Here is an 18056-nt window from a genome sequence, read left to right as displayed (position 1 = left end):
TAGGCCGTTAGTGCCCTGGTTTTGCCCTGTCCCTCCTGACCTTCCCTCCTTCAGCATGAACCTGGCCCAAACCACTATGCTCCTGTGGGGGTGTCTCCAGGCCTTTGAAATTGTGGAGAAGGAGAACATTTTTCAGAGGACTCCCTGCCCTGCTTTCCTGATGTTCGACAATGCAGCCTACCTGGCCGACATGAGCTTCGAGCTGCCTTGCCACTGTAAGCCTGAGGAGGTGTCTGCTGTGGTCTGGTACTATCAAAAGCACCTTGGGAGCAGCCATACCAAAGTGCTAACGGACTTTGATGGGCGGGTGCTGACAGAGGCAGCCCACGTGCGTGTGGGCAGTGACCTGCTGGTCCGCTTCAGCATTCGCATGTTTAGCCTGTTGGTTTTCCGAGCCCAGCCTGAGGACTCAGGCTTGTATTTCTGTGGCACCAGGAAGGGGGACTACTTCTATGCTTACGATGTGGACATCCAGAGCACTGAGGGAATGGTGGCCAGCTTCAAGGACCTGGGTCAGGTGCCCTTTGCCGATGAGTACCATGGGAGCCTCCATGTCTTCACCACTTTCTGGGAGTGGACCCCATGTGACCGCTGTGGGGTGCGTGGGGAGCAATGGCGCATTGGGCTCTGCTATCTGCAGAGCCCAGACCTCTCCCCACGCTACCGCAAGACGCTGCCAGATGTGGTGTCCTGTGGTTCACAGGCTGTGCCAAAAAAGCTTCGGGCCAAGGTCAGGGACCACACACCGGAGCTGCTGGTTCAGAGCTGCATGGTGCCCTGCAAGAATACGACCACCTGGCGGGGTGTGATGGCCATTTTCAACTATGTGTCCAAAGTGGGCAGGCGGCCCTGGGTGCCCCAGGTCCCTATTCAGTTCCACCAGCAGAAGCTGGGCCATGGACTCATCATCTCCTGTCCTGGGGCTCGGCCAGAGCATGCTGTGGCCTGGGACAAGAACCACCAGTACTTGTATCGCACACAGTACTTGAAGGGTGTCAACAGATCCATGAGGGTGTTCGTGGACTATGGCAACCATCTCCATATCCGCTTCACCCAGCTGCAAGACCGGGGCATCTACTATTGCTGGCGGCAAGGGGTGCGTGTCGCTGGGTTCCGACTGGGTGTGACATCTCGAGGGCGCTACAAGGTCTCATTCTCAGACCCTGAGCTCCGCTCCGCCATGGAGCTCACCCTGATAGGGTACCTGCTCATCACGGCCGTCTTTGTCATCATTCACCTTTGTCGTTGCTGCTGTTACTTATTTCGCTGTTATCCCAACATCTCTCCCTAGGCTCTCTCTTCCTCATCTCTGAAGACCAGTTGTGCTCAAACGTGTTTGTTAAATGATTCCCGATGCCTCTGGGTGGGCATCGTGGGCTGGGACATTTGGGAAGAGGGTGTGGACAAATTTGTTGGTTATACCCACTCCCTATTTTCTATTATTTATTTTAGAGGGTAGAGAGAGAGAGAGAGAAGAAGGGGGAGGAGCAGGAAGCATCAACTTGACCAGGCAAACCCAGGGTTTTGAGCTGGTGACCTCAGTGTTCCAGGTCGATGCTATACCCACTGCACCACCACAGGTCAGGCCCCACTCCCTGTTTTCATGGACACATCTGGGACCTGATCTGGGAAATGGGGAAGCCTGAGGAAGGTGGGGGATGCGGGGACTGAGACTAGGAGGAAAGGGGCCAGGGTGCATGTGTCTCTGACTTCATCAGTTCAGAGAGGGAAGGAGGGAACCTAATATTTACCACATGGTCTATTTGATATCAAACAGTGTTTGAGGTGTTTTATTTTCTTGCCTTCGAGGAGTGCCAAGTGGGTGCTGGTTGAATTGGGGGTAGCAGGGAGAGGAAGGAAGCAATGAGTGGGAGGCCTTGTATATGTCCTCTCTGCCTTCCTCCCAGCCTTGCCCTGGGACCGGCTGGCAGAAAGAGCAGGTGTGGGAATAAAGGTAAAGACTAGAACAGGGGAAATGAGTTTGGAAAATGGAGGTCAAATTCAGGGATTTCCTGAGAAACTTCGCCCATCCTGGGGTCTGGGGGTGAGAAGAAGGGCTGGGAGCAAAGACCGAGGTGGGGGCAGGCACCAGGTGCTGTGGCGGAGCAGAGTTGGAGGTGGGATTTGTCATGTGGCTGCTGCTGGGGGTGGGGGAGCTCCTGAGATATCAGTGACAAGAAGCAAGTTGGGTCTTATCTAAGGCTCCTTGCTGCCCCTTCCCCCAGCCCCAGCTTGTCCCGAACAGATCAGAGTCCACGCTGGGGGGGGGGGGCACAGCAATTGGCTTTATTTATCTTGGGAACTAAAGGCAGCAGTGATGCCCTGACCATTAGCATCAGTGGGTGGCAGGAGGAATCAGAGAAAGTGCACCAAATCTTACAAAGGGTCCCCACTTCTCCCTCCCTTTGGCCTTAGAGGGAAGCTGGGGTACCTGGAGTGGGTGCTCTCAGTCCCATTTCTTTTTTTTTTTTTTTTAATTTTTAATTTTTATTTTATTTATTCATTTTAGAGAGGACAGAGAGAGAGAGAGAGAGACAGAGACAGAGAGAGGAGAGAGAGACAGGGGGGAGGAGCTGGAAGCATCAACTCCCATATGTGCCTTGACCAGGCAAGCCCAGGGTTTTGAACCAGCGACCTCAGCATTTCCAGGTCGACGCTTTATCCACTGCGCCACCACAGGTCAGGCCTCTCAGTCCCATTTCTGAGCACAAATAATCCCATGTCCCTCCCTAGTACTCCCGTGCAAAGCAGAGCAGATGCTGTGGGTAAAAGTGTCTGTCCCCCTCCAGGCTGTATGATCACAAACCAGGGCCTTCACTCTGCTCAGGCCTCAGTTTCCAGAATTAGAAAATGGAGTGCTACCTAAAATACCGGGGCCTCTTTTGTATTTGAGTAAGAGGGGAACACAGGGCCCTAGGTTTAGGGGAAAGCATCAGGTCACTGTAGGGCACAGAGAAGCAGATGTATTGCGTTGGCTCGACCCAGCAGTATTTTTCTGGGGCTGGGAGGCAGCGGCGTCAGGAGCTCAGAGGCTTGGGTGGACAGGGATGAGGCAGCAAGGAAGGGGTCTTTAGAGCTGGGACAGTGTGCCCTGCCTCTGTGGACAGCAGCCTCTTTCTCTTCTGTTTCAGTATCTTCAAGAAAATGAGTCACTTCCTTGATTTCCATGACCCAGACGCCAAGTGGTCACCCTCAATCCCAACTCTGATGTCTAGCCTCATCCCACTGCCTCCTCCATCACCTCTACCTGCCCACCACGCCAACCCCCTCACTATATAGGGGAAGTCCTCCTGAGCTTGACCTCTCTGTACGGACACCTAGGAGCCAGGCAGGCCCCTCTACTCCCTCCCAGCACCCCTTCCCTCTCCACTTATACTAAGATCCCCTAGTGCTGAGAATCAAGCTCCCACCATCAGTGGGGCTGAGACACTTGAATCATCACTCAGGAGGCCCCTCTGGAATCAACAGGCTAGGAATTCTGTCTGCTGCTGATTCCAGGTGCCAGGACACCCCTGCCTACTTTCAGGCTGGCCAGAGTCTGTCTAGATTAAGTATAAACCTCTGTCCAGGGCTACCTTGCCTGCAGAGACTTCCCTTCCCTGTCTCAGAGTTTCAGTTTTTCTCCACTAGCCTGAGGAAACTCAAAGGCCCACTTCCCAGATAGTCCAGAGACCTCCAGCGCTGGCAACAGTTGCCATGACAACAAGTATTAGGCTATGGAGGGTGATTTATTAGGTCTCCAGGCCCTCCCCAACTTCTCCCTTCCCGCCCAAATCTAACCCAGGTTTCTGACCATGCCCCTCCGGTTTGCCCCTTTGGGGTGTGTGCCCGATTAGGTGGAGTTGCTTGGAGTGGGTGCGTGCTGTCTGGCAGGCCTAATGCTGATGGAGCCCAGGGCCAAAGCTGGCAGAGACAGAGTGGGGAAGGGAGCAGCTGCAGTGGGAGGGGCGGGAACGCAGGCCTGGGGAAATGAGCTAGCAGAGAAGGGGTAACTATCCTGTCTCCTGCTGCAGGCTCCTCTAGATATGGGGCAGTGGCCACCAGGTAGTTCCTGCCTCACATCACATCCTTATGCTCCTGCTTGGACTCCTTAATGACCTGCAGGGGACAGAGAAGGTGCACAGTGCCACAGTTAAGAGTTCACACAGACCCTGGATCCACCACTGCCAGGCTCTGTGGCCTTGGGCAAGTCCCCAGCCTTCCTGGGTCTTTCTTCCCTATAAAAGTGACTGGAATTCCCTCATGCAGCAGTCGGGGGAAATGAGGTTACACCTGTAAATCATTTAGCACCACGCCTGGTTCATAGTAAGCTGATGGTATACAATTAGCTAGTACTGTTGCTGGTGTGATGGGAGTGGGTGCCCGATCTCTTTTTCCCACTGCTCTGGAAGGTTCCTTTAACCAGCTGGAAATGGAAAGTTGGGAGTGAAAACTGCTGACTTTAATTTTCTTTCTCTCTTCCCTAGGCCTGGGGCTGGGGGTACCCGAGTCAGGATGAGAAAGGGAGAAAGCCGAGTCAGAACCCCATCCAGTGACCTCGGCACCCAGGCTCCCTTTGAACTTCCAGTGGAGGGACTGGGAGATTGAATTACACCCAGGTTCCTTCCCCTCTTCCAGAGCCCTGTGAGTGATCAAGAACCTTCTGTGCCAGTCCAGGCTTTATTCCAGAGCCAGACCTCAAGAAATCCTGGGGGCAGCCAGGGCCCGACGGGGCCAGAATCTCAGGTCTACCCTCCTCACCTCTCCATCCCGCATCTCCACAGTCTTCACTACGATGTTCCTCTTGAGGTGGCCTTCTGACAGGGACTTGGTGTCCAGGCTAGTTTCTGTGGGTATAAGGACAGAAGGCCTTCTGTGGGTCACCAGACATCCTCTGCCACCCGTGGCTTCCTGTCACACCGGGATCATGAGTACAAAAGCCTATCCAACTAGGCAGGGAGAGCCTAGGCTCTTCCAAAGGGGCTGGCGACCCCTGAGTTCCCACTGTGTTAGGCAAGTCCCGGCTACTCTGTCTACTGCCCTGCTCGCTTTCCTGGCCTCACTGCATTTCAGTCCCTCTGCAAGCCCTTGCCTGGCACCAGTGCTGACAACCCAGCACTGTGCTGAGGAAGGAGCACGTGGACTTTGAAATCAGGCAGACCAGAGTTCAAGTCCCAGCTCAGCTACTAACCAGCCACACAACTGTGGGCAAGTTAATTGACCTCTCCCAGCCTCAGTTTCCTCATCTGCAAAATGGGAATGATGGTGCCTACTTCTCTAGGTGGGAGTGAGGAGTCAGTTCACTAAAATAATGTATGTTAGGCAACTGGCTCAATACATGTGGGTCCGTTTCGTATTCCCCTTCCCCTTTCTACTTCTCTCTGCCACTTCTCTGGGCCTTAATGACCCTTCGCTGTCTGGGACTTGGTAGTATTACCTCTAGCTGGTCCTCCAGGTTAACCTGTCTGATGCTGAACTAAGCTTTGAGACACACATATCTAGTATTCCTGAATTTCTAGCCCAGAAGAAGAATTTTTTTCCATAGCTGAGAATGTTCTCAGGCCACATACAAGTAAGAAGTAATTTAGTCCCCCTCCCCCGAGAGAAAAATATAACATGTCACACTCACTAATATTTAAAATTAAGAGCAGGGAACATAAAGCTTTATTCACTCCAAGAGAAGCAGTCCAGGGGGAAATAATCCTCTGGGCTGAATCAGCATCAAGCTGAGCAGTGGAGCCTCAGGGACAGATGAATCAAGCAGCGCCTGGCCACTGGGCCCAGTGAGACCCTAGGGGCCCTCTCAGTGACGGGGAAGAGGTAAGGCAGAGGGTGGCATTTGCTCAGAAGCCCTAAAACATCTCATCTGTGCACCCGAGGACTTATCACCCTGAACACCAGCCAGCTCTGCTAGTTTAACCTACCAGGTCTTGGGCTGGGCACTGAGGTTGCTGGGAAGATGACCTAGGCTGGCCCTTTAGGGAAGCCTGGGAGACAGCCCGAAAGGATGGGTAACATGGACTTGGGTTCCCTCCCTTCTGAGTGGAGAAAAGCACCGTGTCTGAGAGGCAGGCGGCTAACCGAGAGCCGGCGAGGCTCCCTGTACAACCTGCTGAGCCTGAATCGGTATAACTTGTACTGTGAGGCTTTTGAGATGTCTTGTGACCTGGTGACCTTCCCCTTCTTTGGTGCTTTTGCCCCCTGTAGTGACAAGCAGTCAAACAAAAAAAACAAAACAAAAACGTAAAACACTCAGATGGCAGAGTTTGCTCAGGGATCTACATACGGCAGAGGTTGAGATCTTCATCCGATTCTGTGGTGGAATGGGGTGCAGGGGTAGAAGGGGGACCCGGGGCAGGACAGGAGTGGCAGGAAGCTCCACCTGAAATGCCCTGCGATGGTGTGTTCTGGCCAGGAGCTCTGTGGCGATTCATGAAAACCCTTAAGGAGAGCCCCAGATTTTGTCTAGGTTCTCAGTCCCAGGCCAGAGCAGCAGCCCACAGGCCAGTGATCCAATACCTGGGCCACACGGCCCAGCCCTACTGACCTCGGATCTGCAGGTTGGAGAAGGTCTGCACAGGAATGGTGATGCTGAAAGACAACAGAGGGAGAGGGGTGACCAGGCTGCCCACGGATGTCCCGGGCCAGGTCCTGGTCCAGGGTTATCATGACAGCCTCAGGGAGCACACTTCCTAACTTTCCTCAGCAGCCAACATACTCCCTGGAGCTCCAAGAGTCTGCAAGGGGCTTGGGTGTTATCTGTGAACATCTCCATTCGATGGAAAGTGGGGGCTTGGAGGCTTGCAGAAGGGAGGGAAGAGTGGCAAAGAAAGTTCTGAGGAGGCAGAAAAGATACATCAGGGAAAAAGAAGTCCAACTTTTGTTGCAAGGGTGGGGATGAGCCTTTTAATTTAGGGGAGGGGATCCAAGTCCTTGCTCAGGGACCTAATCCAATTGGTTAAATTTAATCCATTTATTCATCAAAATTTATTGAGTATCTGCTGTGTGTTAGGCGGGCACTGTGTTGGCACTGGAACAGGAGGGGGCTGGACACAGGTTGAATAAAACAGTCCTTGAAGGGAACAAGGCCACTCCAGGGAGGAGCAGCAGGGTGGAGTCCGCGGGGCTGGGGTCGGAGGCTCACCGGTTCTCCTCGCCCTCCAGCAGCTTCCTATAGGTGGCGATCTCGATGTCCAGGGCCAGCTTGATGTTGAGCAGGTCTTGGTACTCCTGCAGGTGGCGGGCCATCTCGTCCTTGAGGGTCTGCCCCTTTTCCTCCAGCCGGGCCAGGGCTTCCTGGTAACTCGCTGCCTCCCGCGCATGGCGCTCCTCCTGCTCCCGCATCTGCCTCTCCAGGGACTCGTTCTGTAGGGTGGAGCCAGCCGGTCCCTGAGAGGCACCTTCACGCCTCCGGAGCTGACCAACTCCCGAGGACCTGGAGGCCCCGCCCCGCCCTCGTTCTGGCTCCGACCCGGGTCCTGGTCCGCCTTTGGCCCTTCTTCCATAGCGTCCCCTGGGTGGCATGTCCCCTCCTCCCGCTGGTCAGCCTCAGCTCGCTGCCCGAGTCCACCCGCCTCTGGTTCAGCTCACACTCACCGTGCTGCGCAAGGACTCCAGGTCGCAGGTCAAAGCCTGCAGCTGGCGCCGGTAGTCGTTGGCCTCGTGCTTGGCCTGGCGGAGCAGCTCTGCGTTGCGGGCGGCGGCATCTGTCAGGTCCGTGAACTGGACAGGGAGAAGGCCCTATGCTGAAGGGCAGGTTGCAGCCGCATATGGGGAGCTGTGTGGGCCGTGGGAAGGCACGGTCTCTGGGAAATCAGGGAGGTGAGCAGGACCCCAGGGTTGTGGTCTAGATCATCCCAGGACACTGGCCCTGGGTGGGATTATTCCCAGAAACTGACTCATGGACAGAGGACACAAAGCCCCTGCTGCCTCTTCAGCACCTAGCACAATGCCTGGTCAGGGAATGAATGAATGACCAGGCTTGCCACAGAAACCGGAATCTCCTGCACTGGCAGCTCCATCTATGGGACTGAACCTTCTTTCCCCACCGTAGACAGTAATGGGTCCTGGTGAGCAGATTCCTGGGTTCTAATAGCCCTCCCTCCCCCAGCTAGCAGTGAAGCCCTCACGGCTCCATCTGGCTTCAGTCTGCTCAGAACCGCCATTGGCTTCTGTCACTCACACTCCTGAGCATGGCGCCCTGGGCCCACGTCTCTGGGCCTCCACCTCTCTGTGCTTTTCTGCCTCCAGACTTCTACAATGCTTGGCCCTGCACTTGGAACGCCCCTTCCCTCTTCTCTCATGTTCATCCCTCTTCTCTTCGTGTTCATCTGCCAGTCCCGCTTAGGCCACATACCCTCCCTTCTATGATATCCTCCCTGCTCCCCACATTGCAAACAGACTCTGCCCTGCAGTGCTCTCTATAGCCACCATATTACAGTGCACATCACACCTTCCTGGTCAGACATCTCTCTGTAGCCTGGGCAGTGCCTGGCATGCAAGTGGATGCTTGATAACCCAGGACACAGTTGACAAAGGCATCAACAATGCAGGCTCCCAAGTGAGATGGCTAGGGTTGGAACTCCAGCTCTACCATTCAAAAGCCATGTGACTTTGAGCAAGTGAGTTAACCTTTCTGCACTTCAGTTCGTTCATCTGTCAAAGAACAGTACCTACTTCATAGAACGGTAATCTACACGAAGCACAAGGCTTGACACACAGTGTTGTTTAATAACAATAGTAATAGCAATAAGTTCTTATTAGAAATAAGATTGCCTGTATATCTCTGGGCAAGTCACCTCACTTCTCTGGTGAATGTCAGGGCACCCAGAGAAGATCCTCTCCCTGCTTCCACCACCCTCCTTTTCTGTTTCTCTCTGGTTCTCGAGGAGACAGGCTGGCCCACAGCCAGGGCTACCTTGGACCGGTACCACTCCTCTGCCTCATGCAGGTTGCTGGATGCCACTGCCTCATACTGGGTGCGGATCTCTTTCAGGGCCGCTGTGAGGTCCGGCTTGGCCACATCCAACTCCACATGAACCTGCTGCCGGGCCAGCTGCTCCTGGAGCTCCCGCACCTCCTGACCAGGGTGAGAGAGGGGAGAGCAGGGATCAGAGCCCAGGCTGCAGGTGGGGTTGCCCTGTGGCATCATGCCCTTCTGTCTGCCTGTTGGACATGTGCGTCGGCTAAGAAGAATTGGACAATCCTAGTTGGAGGAAGAGCATGGCCCAGGCTAGGGGTGGCAGGGGCTAGTTTGGGGACCTCCTGGTGTCCTCCTTCCAGGCCTGAGTAGGCAGGAGCGCTGAATGTGTGCTGTGTCCTTATGAGAGAATGTCTGTGTCCCTGTGTCTGAGGATGCCTGCGGGTTCCAGGCTCCATGGGGTCATGGATCCTGAATCCATGATACAAAGTTAGAGCTCAGTGGAATCTTTTCTGTTATGAATGATTCTCAGTTAAATGGAGACAGGTGGCAGAAAGAACGGAGTCAGAGACACTCACTGTGGGAATTGAACAAGTTCTTTTTTTTTTTTAATTTTTATTTATTGATTTTAATGAGAGAGGAAGGGAGGAGAGAGAGAGAGAGAGAAAGAAGAGGGAGAGAGAGAGAGAGAGACAGGAACATTGTTCCTGTATGTGTCCTGACTGGGGATTGAACCCGCAACCTCTGGATTTCTGGATGATGCTCTAACCAACTGAGCTGTCAGGCCAGGACTGAACAAGTTCTTTAACCTCTCTGGGCTTCAGTGTCCTCGTGAATAGGAGATAATACTGAAAGGGTTCCTATCTCATATGGCTGTAGTGAAGAAAAATGAGGCAGCAAGGTTTTTGTAATATTCAGTAAGCGACGTGCATCTGTCTGCCTTTGACCGTGGACTGTTGATGCTCTCCTGTCTGTCTCTACCTCTGTCTTCCTCGGTCGCTCTCTTTCTCTCTCCATTTGCAAACTCCCCCACCCCCAGTTCAAATCTCTGAGTTGGCCTTTCTTCCCTCTGCCCTGGCTTTACCTCCTCATGGATCTTCTTTAAGAACCGGATTTCATCCTCCAGAGACTCAATCTTTCTCTCCAGATCCAGACGGGCCAGGGTGGCTTCATCTGCCTCCTAGAGTCGGGAGGAGGCGAAGGGCCACTGATCCCAGACTCTTCCTCCCCTTTCCCTAGCACTGTCTGGTCCCCGCTTCTGGGGCTGGGGGATCAGCACATTGCTTGGGAAGGCTGGGCTGGAAGGCTGCTTTTGAGGGGCTGCCATCACGCCTCTCCCTCCTCCTGTGCCCCACCCTCCACCCCCCTGACCTGTCGATAGGCAGCCAGGTTGTTCTCGGCCTCCAGCCTCAGGTTGGTTTCATCCTGGAGCCTAGGGTAGAGGAACACACTCCTGGGTCCAGGCTCTCCTGAGGACCCTTGGACCCTGACCCAGTCTCCCTGGAGGTGGGAGATGCCACCCTCCACCCCAGGACTAGTGGAGTGGTAGGAACAGAGGCTTGGCCAGGAGGGTGAACAGGTGAGGGCCTTCATTTTATCTCATTACTAAGATGCCTTGTCAGGGTTGCGGGCCTGCTCCTGCTCACATAGGCACTTCCACAAACATACACCACAGCTACATGCGCGCGCACACATCCTCCTGCACTTGAGGGCACACACTCATGCCCAGCACGTTCAGCAAAGCACCATGCCCCTGGGGTTTCCTCTGGCCTTTGAAAATGGGTTTTATTAAGATCCCTGTTTCACAGCTGTGCAAGCTGAAGTGCCTTGACTAAGATCATAAACTGGTGACAGACAGTCACCTGTGTTCTGCCAGGCTTTCCTGTTCTTTCCCCCACTCCCTTCACCCAGAGACCAATCCTCCTAGCACACGCCAACCTTCCCTCCCAGTGCCTCCTTTATACAGACCCAGGCTCAAAATAGGTGAGTTCCCACCCGCAGTGGCGGAGCCCCACAGTGAGTGAAACATACAGACTGCCTGCTGGGGTCATGGATGGTTCTGGCACTGACTTCCCCAGTGGGGAGGTGCTGCGAGTACCCTTTTTCCTGGCAGAAGGTCTTTGGGAATCAGCTCCCTAAGGCTCTGGTCCTTCTCCCAGCTCCTCCTATCATTTGGGGACCAAGGACAGCCCTCCTTTCCCAGAGGTGTGGAAACCAGTGAGCAGGGAGGCAGAGTCCCCTGGCCTGAGTCCCTGCAGGCCAGAGGGCACTTCCTCTTGGGGGCTCAGTTCTCCCTGCTCGTGAGACTCCTCTCCCAGACCCCCTCCTCACTTCTGCCTCATGGTGCCCAAGTCCTGTGCCAGATTGTCCCTCTCGACCTCGAGCCGGGCGCTGTTGGCAGTGAGTTGATCAAGCCGCAGCCGCAGCTCACGCAGCTCAGCCTGGTAGACATCAGCCAGCTTGGTAGGCTCCTTGGCCCGCAGCTGGTTCAGCTCCGCAGCCAGCGCCTTGTTCTGCTGTTCCAGGAAGCGCACCTTCTCGATGTAGCTGGCAAAGCGGTCATTGAGCTCCATCATCTCCGCCCGCTCACTGGCCCGTGTCTCCTTGAAGCCAGCGTTGAGTGCCCCTGCGAGGGAGAAATCAACGCGGGCCGGGAGTAGGGGTGGCATTCGAGCCAGGGAGAGGCGGGTGCCAGGACCTAGGCGGCGACTGGGAGTCAGGCCCCTCGCCACCACCATCTCCGAGGAAACATAGGAGCGGTGGGCAGCTGAGGTGACCCGTCTCCTCTCCATCCTGGTCTGGCTCTGCTCACTTCTGGGATGTGAGGGCTTTATGGAGGAGTGGGCTGGCCTGGCACTGCCCAGATTGTCCCTGGAAACACCCCCTGGCATAGCCTGAGGGGGTGGGGCTGGGCTGCAGCCCAGCCATGGGGAGAGCTCCTCTCACCCCACTGAGGTCATTGTGCCCAGAGGCAGGGCCTCCTGGGCTTGCCAGCTCCAGCCTGACCACTGCCAGAGGTACTGGTGGACAGTGCCTGGGGCCAGATGCTGGGTTTGAAGCCTGATCACTGAGCAAGGAGACCCTCTTTCTAGGAAGGTGGGCAAGAGAAGGCTGGACCAGATGACTTCTGACCTGCCTTCTAACTCTTAGATCCCATAGCCCAGGCCGTCCCTCACTCAGCACTTCTCCTTCCAGTGCTTGCTAGGAGCTGGGGATTTGACAAAGAATAAATCTGCTCTGTACCCTTAAGGAATAGCCTATGTTACAGTTTCCTGCTTAGCTCAACTCTCAACAGATTGCTGGAGTCCCTCCCTCTGAATACAGGCATCCCTCATTCCTGCTTTCTCCCCATTCCCATGAGTTCTGGGGCTGTGGACTGGAACTGGACACCAGCCTTTTGTTGGGAGGGTCAATTGAGGCTTCTGTCTAGCAGTGGAGGGGTGAAGATGAAAGGAACAGGGGGGTCCTGATAGGGCAAGAGGGGGCAGGCACTGCACTCCTTGGCCCTTTTCCCCCCATTGATCTGAGAGAGAGAGAAGCATCAACTCGATGTTCCACTTAGTTCCATTAGTTCCATTTAGTTGTGCACTCATTGATTGCTTCTCATACGTGCCCTGACCGGATATTGAACCCATGGCTTCGGCACACTGGGATGACACTGTATCCACTGAACCACCTGGCCAGGGCTCCCTGGGACACTCCTAAGCCCCTGACTCAGTCTCAATGGGCTCACCCTTCAGTGCCAGCCTCCCTGCACCCCCTCCCAGAGTCCTGGCCTTGACAACTCCACAAAGCAATTATGAATGAGCTGGCTGTCCCTACTACCATCTTTGTTCTTGCAATACCCTGTTTCCTGGCCAACTCTCACCTCACTGTCCCACTGGAGATTTATCTCCGAGTTCCCACACATCAGGCTGAGAAGACAGGAAAGGCCTCCGGGGGTGGGTGGGTTTGGGAACCCATGAGACATTCCTTCCAAAATGGCAAACTGGGGCCTGGGCCTGTTGCCCCTTGAAACTTCAAATCCATCTCCCTCTTTTTAATCTGGTCCACAGGGTCAGTGTCCTCCCCCCCCCCAAACCCCCACCCATTTATGTCCTTGGACTTCTGGGAAGTGGGCAGCCTTCATTTCCCCACCCCCACTCTGCCCAGTGTCCATGCTTGGGCCTCTGATCTCTTTTTCCGGGCACTTGCTGAATGGAGTCTTGTTCTCCACCGACGGTGAGGGTGGTGAGGGCGCCACACAGTGAGGGCAGCCCCCAGGGGGCTGTGCTGTTTTTATCCCAGGATGTCAGGCTGTTAGGCAGGGTACAGCCCAAGCCCCTTGCTCACAGAGTTTCTCAGAAAGCATCTGAAGGGAGCTGGAGGGCAGCAGGGAGCAGGCTCCGTGCCCATCCTGGACCATTGTATCTGTGCCAAGGTGAGTCATTCAGTGGACATGGGCGGAGGGGCCTGGGGGCGGCCAGCCCAGCTCTGCCAGGTCTGCAGCTCTGCAGACAGGGCCTGGCTGCTTCCTTCCCCAACTCTCAGAGGCAGCTCGGGCCCCTGAGCTCCAATCCAGCCAGGACCCTTACCCCATGATGGGGAAGATGCTGTTCACTTGGTCATGTTCTGGGCTGCCTGCTAGCGTTTCCCCCTGTGAGTCCCAGCACAGAGAGAGGAGATAAGAGTCCTGAAGTCTTAGCCACATTTGACCCCAGCGCCCGAGCAGTTTCATGGAGAGAGAATCCTGAGGAGGGGGCACTCAGTGACTTTGATCCTGTTGTGGGTGGGGGAGCTGGGGAAGGACGGGGCTCGTTAAAGAAAGAGCAAGACTGGGGACAAAACCTTGTCCTAATCTCTCTATGGCTGCTTTTCCAGCTTGCGGGGCATCTCAGTGTGTGGCTTCTCCTTCTTGTTCTAGTGAAATCTAGTTGAAATGAGCACCAAGCAGTCCTGGAGGGAAAAACCTGGAAGAGCAGGAAGTGTTTGTCAGTGATGCTCAGTGAATTGCACCTGAGTGTGTGAGACTCAGGAGTGTTTCAGCAGCAGCAGAGGCAGGCCCCGCTTCACCCCTCTGGCCACCTCCCGGGACCCCTGTCCCTGGCCCAGGCTTCTTTCTCCATCTCTAACCCCCATCTGATCCTCAGACCCGTCCCTGCACTCAGCCTTACCTGTCTAAAGATGTCCACACGGAGAACCAACAAGGCAGACAGACTTGGTTGTGGTTGTGTGCCCAACTTTCATTATTTTATTATATAGTACATTCTTGTAGAAAAATCAGAAATACAGATACACACACAAAAAATTAAATCAGCCATAATTTTGCCACCCGGAGATAAATACTACCAGATTCCCCCCCCCACACACACACATTACATTCATATATATATATATATATATATATATATATATATATATATATATATATTTATTATTATTTTTTTTTTCTGAAGCTGGAAACGGGGAGAGACAGTCAGACAGACTCCCGCATGCGCCCGACCAGGATCCACCTGGCACGCTCTGCCCACCAGGGGGCGATGCTCTGCCCCTCCGGGGGCATCGCTTTGCCTCCATCAGAGCCACTCTAGCGCCTGGGGCAGAGGCCAAGGAGCCATCCCTAGCGCCCGGGCCATCTTTGCTCCAATGGAGCCTTGGCTGCGGGAGGGGAAGAGAGAGACAGAGAGGAAGGAGGGGGTGGGGGGTGGAGAAGCAAATGGGCGCTTCTCCTGTGTGCCTTGGCCGGGAATCGAACCCGGGTCCCCCGCACACCAGGCCGACGCTTTACCGCTGAGCCAACCGGCCAGGGCTACATTCATATATTTATAAGTGGGCTCATGCTGTACAAATTATTTCATAATTTGATTTTTTCATTTAACAATATGTTGTGAACATCTTTCCATATCAATAAATATTTACTTACATCATTTTAAAAAAAGATTTTATTTATTGATTTTACAGAAAGAGGAGAGAAAAGGGTGGAGGGAGAAGTATCAACTCATAGCTGCTTCACTTTAGCTGTTCATTGATTGCTTTCTCATATGTACCTTGACCAGGCAAGCCCAGAGTTTTGAACCAGGACCTCACTGTTCCAGGTCGATGCCCTATTTATCCACTGTGCCACACATTATTTTAATAGTTGGTGGTTTCCCTTTATGTGCATTATTTTAACCAAGCCCTATTTCCTTTTATTCAACAGTTATGCTCTCTCTCTCTGTTTTAGATCACACTATGATGCACATCCACCCTGGGCAGACACAGCTCCCAACCTCCCCTACTATCTGCATCCTCCTGGCCTGGTCCAGGTCTCATCTACATGGTGCTTTCTCTTCTGCTTCCCTAGCCTGGGGACAACATCTGTCTCAACATCTGGAGACTCAGGCCAATCCCTAGACCAACTTCTTCACTAAACAGCAGAAAGCTGTGGGCCATGGGGAGACGATGCCTGGATGCCCCTCCACAGGGCCTTCAGCCAAGTCATGCCCCACTTGAAATCAAGGTAGAGATAAGATAACCTCTTATCGCCACCCCCACACCTCAGGTCAGAATCTTCCAGGATGCCCACCTGCCCACAGAGTCCAAATGCCTCTCAGGACAGACCAACACTATATATACCTGATCTCAACTCATACATGAGATGCCCAGTGTTTTCCAGACCTGCCAGCCTCTAATTCAAGTTCCGCTGCCTACCGACTCTGCTTGAGTTCCTGTCCCTCTCCAAGTGCCTGGCACAAGATGGTGGGCAGCAAACGTGGGTGGGATGAAGAGAACATAGGTCTTACTGGCTGACTCCTTGTGCACCGCTCAATCTGTCCATCCCCTGACACGTACCTGAGGAAGGAAACTGGGCTTTGAAGGCCACTAGGTGGCAGTGCTCAACTCTCCAGGTCCCGATGGCCACGGGGCCACAGCTGTTCAGAGGCAAGGAGAAAGCTGGCTGGACTCAGCCATAGACTGGCTTTCCAACACCCAAATTTGTATCGAGCAGAGGCATCGCCCTCTTTTATTTTCTAGAGTTGCGTCTGACCTCTACGGCAGTGCTGTCTAGGGGAAAGAGCAAGGTGGTACCACAGCCACTCAATAGCTATATGATCTTGGCCGACTTCAGGAACCTTCTCTGAGTCTCCATTTCCACATCTGTAAAACAGGGACTGGCCATGCTTACTTCCATGGTAGTGGTCAGGATAAAGTCAGTGAAAGCTGGATGCAGCAGGTGTTTGACAAGTCATAGCTTCCATTCACTAACATCTACCAGGTGGCCCTGGCTGGGTGACTCAGTGGATAAAGTGTCGTCCCCACACACTGAGGTCGCAGATTCAATCCCCAGTCAGGGCACATATGAGAAGTAATCATTGAGCGCACAACTAAATGGAATAACTAAGTGGAACAATAAATTGATGCTTCTCCCCACCTCTTCCTCTCTCCGTCTCTCAAGTCAAGTTTTACCTATTTACATGTTAGCATATTTGTGATGGGGTGAGCCCAGAGTGGAAGCTGGGCCCACGGGGGGGGGGGGTGCTGCCATGTCTTATTGACCTCACTGGGGTGGGACAGGAACAGTGTGTGCTCCCCTCCACAAAGGGTGGTTAGTTGGCAGTGTGTATAGGACGCAGGGGACAGCAGCCAGTGAAGAGAGGGCGGGAGCTGTCACCATTTGCCCTCCACTAGTTGTTTGTGCCTTTGGGATGGCTAGGGGACACATGTAAGTTATCTCCAACTGCCCAGAGTAGAGGCTGTTTCCCAGCCTGCTTTCTCATCCCCCCTCCCCCCTCCCCACCTCCTCCATCCTTGCCCTCCTCAACCCTAGAGGAGGCCGCAACTCCATCTGGTTTGATGTGTCATCTCGGTCTATCATCTCTCTTAGGTACGGGTTTCTTCTATACCTTAGCCTGAGGCTTGCTAAGGAGAGGGGCCAGGTCTCCCCATAGATGGAGGCTTCCTAATGCTGGGACCTATGTCTCATCGGACTGGGATCACCCAGTCTATTTCGCCCTTCAGACTAAGTCACCCACAGGACAGAAACCACCCTTTACCCTTGGATGGGAGCTCCCTGACATGAGAACCCATGGTTCACTCTCAGCTGGGTGCTCCTTGAAGGCAGGGGCTCTCTTCTTCCAGTTGGAGCTTGGCTGCTTTAGGCCAGTGGGTTCCTTTAGCCATCCACAGCCTCTGCCCAGCCAGCGTCTGCTGGTCTGAAGCACCCAACTCCTGTGGCTGCAAAAGGGTGCCTGGCTGAACCCCCAGTCTCCTTCCCCTTTCTCAGCACATGGTCACCTGAGGCATCATCAGCTCACTCAGCTTCACAGATCCAGGGGCCAGGCAGCTTCATTGGGGTTAATATGCGTGGGCTCTTTTTCCCCCCTCTCCCCACCCCAGCCAGGGCCATGCTCCAGACTCCCCCCACCTCCCTGCCTCTAACCTTGAGACTGCTTTTTAATTGCTTTCCCCGATCTGCTCTACTCCCTCTCCCCTCCATCTCCCTGCCTGACTGCGTCCCTCTGGGAGGGTGAGAGGCGGGACCAGATATGTCCCTGGTGGGAGGAGAGGGCTGGCAGGCAGCCTGTAATTTCCAATCCAGTGGTCCTCCAAATGGACAGGGTGAACCAGGAAATGGTGGTGGGAGGGCTCGAGTGCGCTGGAGGGAGCCCTTGTGGCGAGCTGGAAAATACAGCCAGTTTCGAGTTCCCTCGGGGTGACACTAGTCCCTCCTATCCCCAAAACCTCCATCCCAAGCCCTCCTGGGTTCCTCTCCACAAAAGAACTACGAGGGGGAGGGGATGAGGGGAAGACAGCCATGTACTAGATTCCTTCTGGGAACCAGGATCCCCCAGAAGCTTAGACAAGAGCCAAAGCGACATTCCTGTGGGAATCTGGGAACAGATGTGCAGAGGCCTGGGAGGCAGGGCTCCTGAGTTAGCAGCTGCCAGAGGCTCCCCATGTGGTGATGAGGTCCCTTGTGGGGGCCAAGCTGATGGTGTGGGGTGGGGAGGCCCAGAGGGTAAAGCCTAGTTCCTTCCCCTTGACAGGTCTCAACACTAATGGATGGTTGGCTTACACTCAGGTGACAAGGATAGGTGCTATTCCTGATGAAGGGACCATGTCTTGTTCCATTTCCGAAGCTCCTGGCACTGAGCCCAGTTGTCTGAACTGGGCAGAAATTTGTTTGGAGTGGGGTCCA

The 18056-nt window shown here is 54.3% G+C and overlaps 2 protein-coding genes across 3 annotated transcripts; one reads left to right on the top strand and one right to left on the bottom strand.

Moving 5' to 3' along the window:
• The first annotated feature begins 40 nt into the window (after positions 1-40).
• On the top strand, positions 41-1725 carry FAM187A (family with sequence similarity 187 member A). The gene has a single exon (XM_066263430.1). It carries the CDS (start codon positions 56-58, stop codon positions 1289-1291), a length of 1236 nt encoding a protein of 411 aa, XP_066119527.1. The 5' UTR covers positions 41-55; the 3' UTR covers positions 1292-1725.
• A 541-nt stretch (positions 1726-2266) lies between these two features.
• GFAP (glial fibrillary acidic protein) lies at positions 2267-11699 on the bottom strand. 2 transcript variants are annotated; one of them, XR_010729535.1, is made up of 10 exons: positions 11231-11699; positions 10271-10331; positions 9984-10079; positions 8897-9058; positions 7576-7701; positions 7124-7344; positions 6527-6570; positions 4741-4826; positions 2687-4098; positions 2267-2443 (listed from the first exon to the last, which is right to left on the bottom strand). XR_010729535.1 is itself a non-coding variant. In XM_066263427.1 (9 exons), the coding sequence occupies exons 1-9, from the start codon at positions 11689-11691 to the stop codon at positions 4057-4059; spliced, it is 1299 nt and encodes a 432-aa protein (XP_066119524.1). In that variant the 5' UTR covers positions 11692-11699; the 3' UTR covers positions 2267-4056. The 2 variants fall into 2 exon arrangements, 1 of the variants encoding a protein (XP_066119524.1); XM_066263427.1 differs by having other exon boundaries at positions 2267-4098.
• Between the last annotated feature and the right edge of the window lie 6357 nt (positions 11700-18056).

Source organism: Saccopteryx bilineata, chromosome 2, assembly GCF_036850765.1.
Source record: "Saccopteryx bilineata isolate mSacBil1 chromosome 2, mSacBil1_pri_phased_curated, whole genome shotgun sequence".
NCBI classification, from domain to species: Eukaryota; Metazoa; Chordata; class Mammalia; order Chiroptera; family Emballonuridae; genus Saccopteryx; species Saccopteryx bilineata.
Note: the sequence above shows the minus strand (reverse complement) of the source record. Positions and strands in the feature narration are given on the sequence as shown.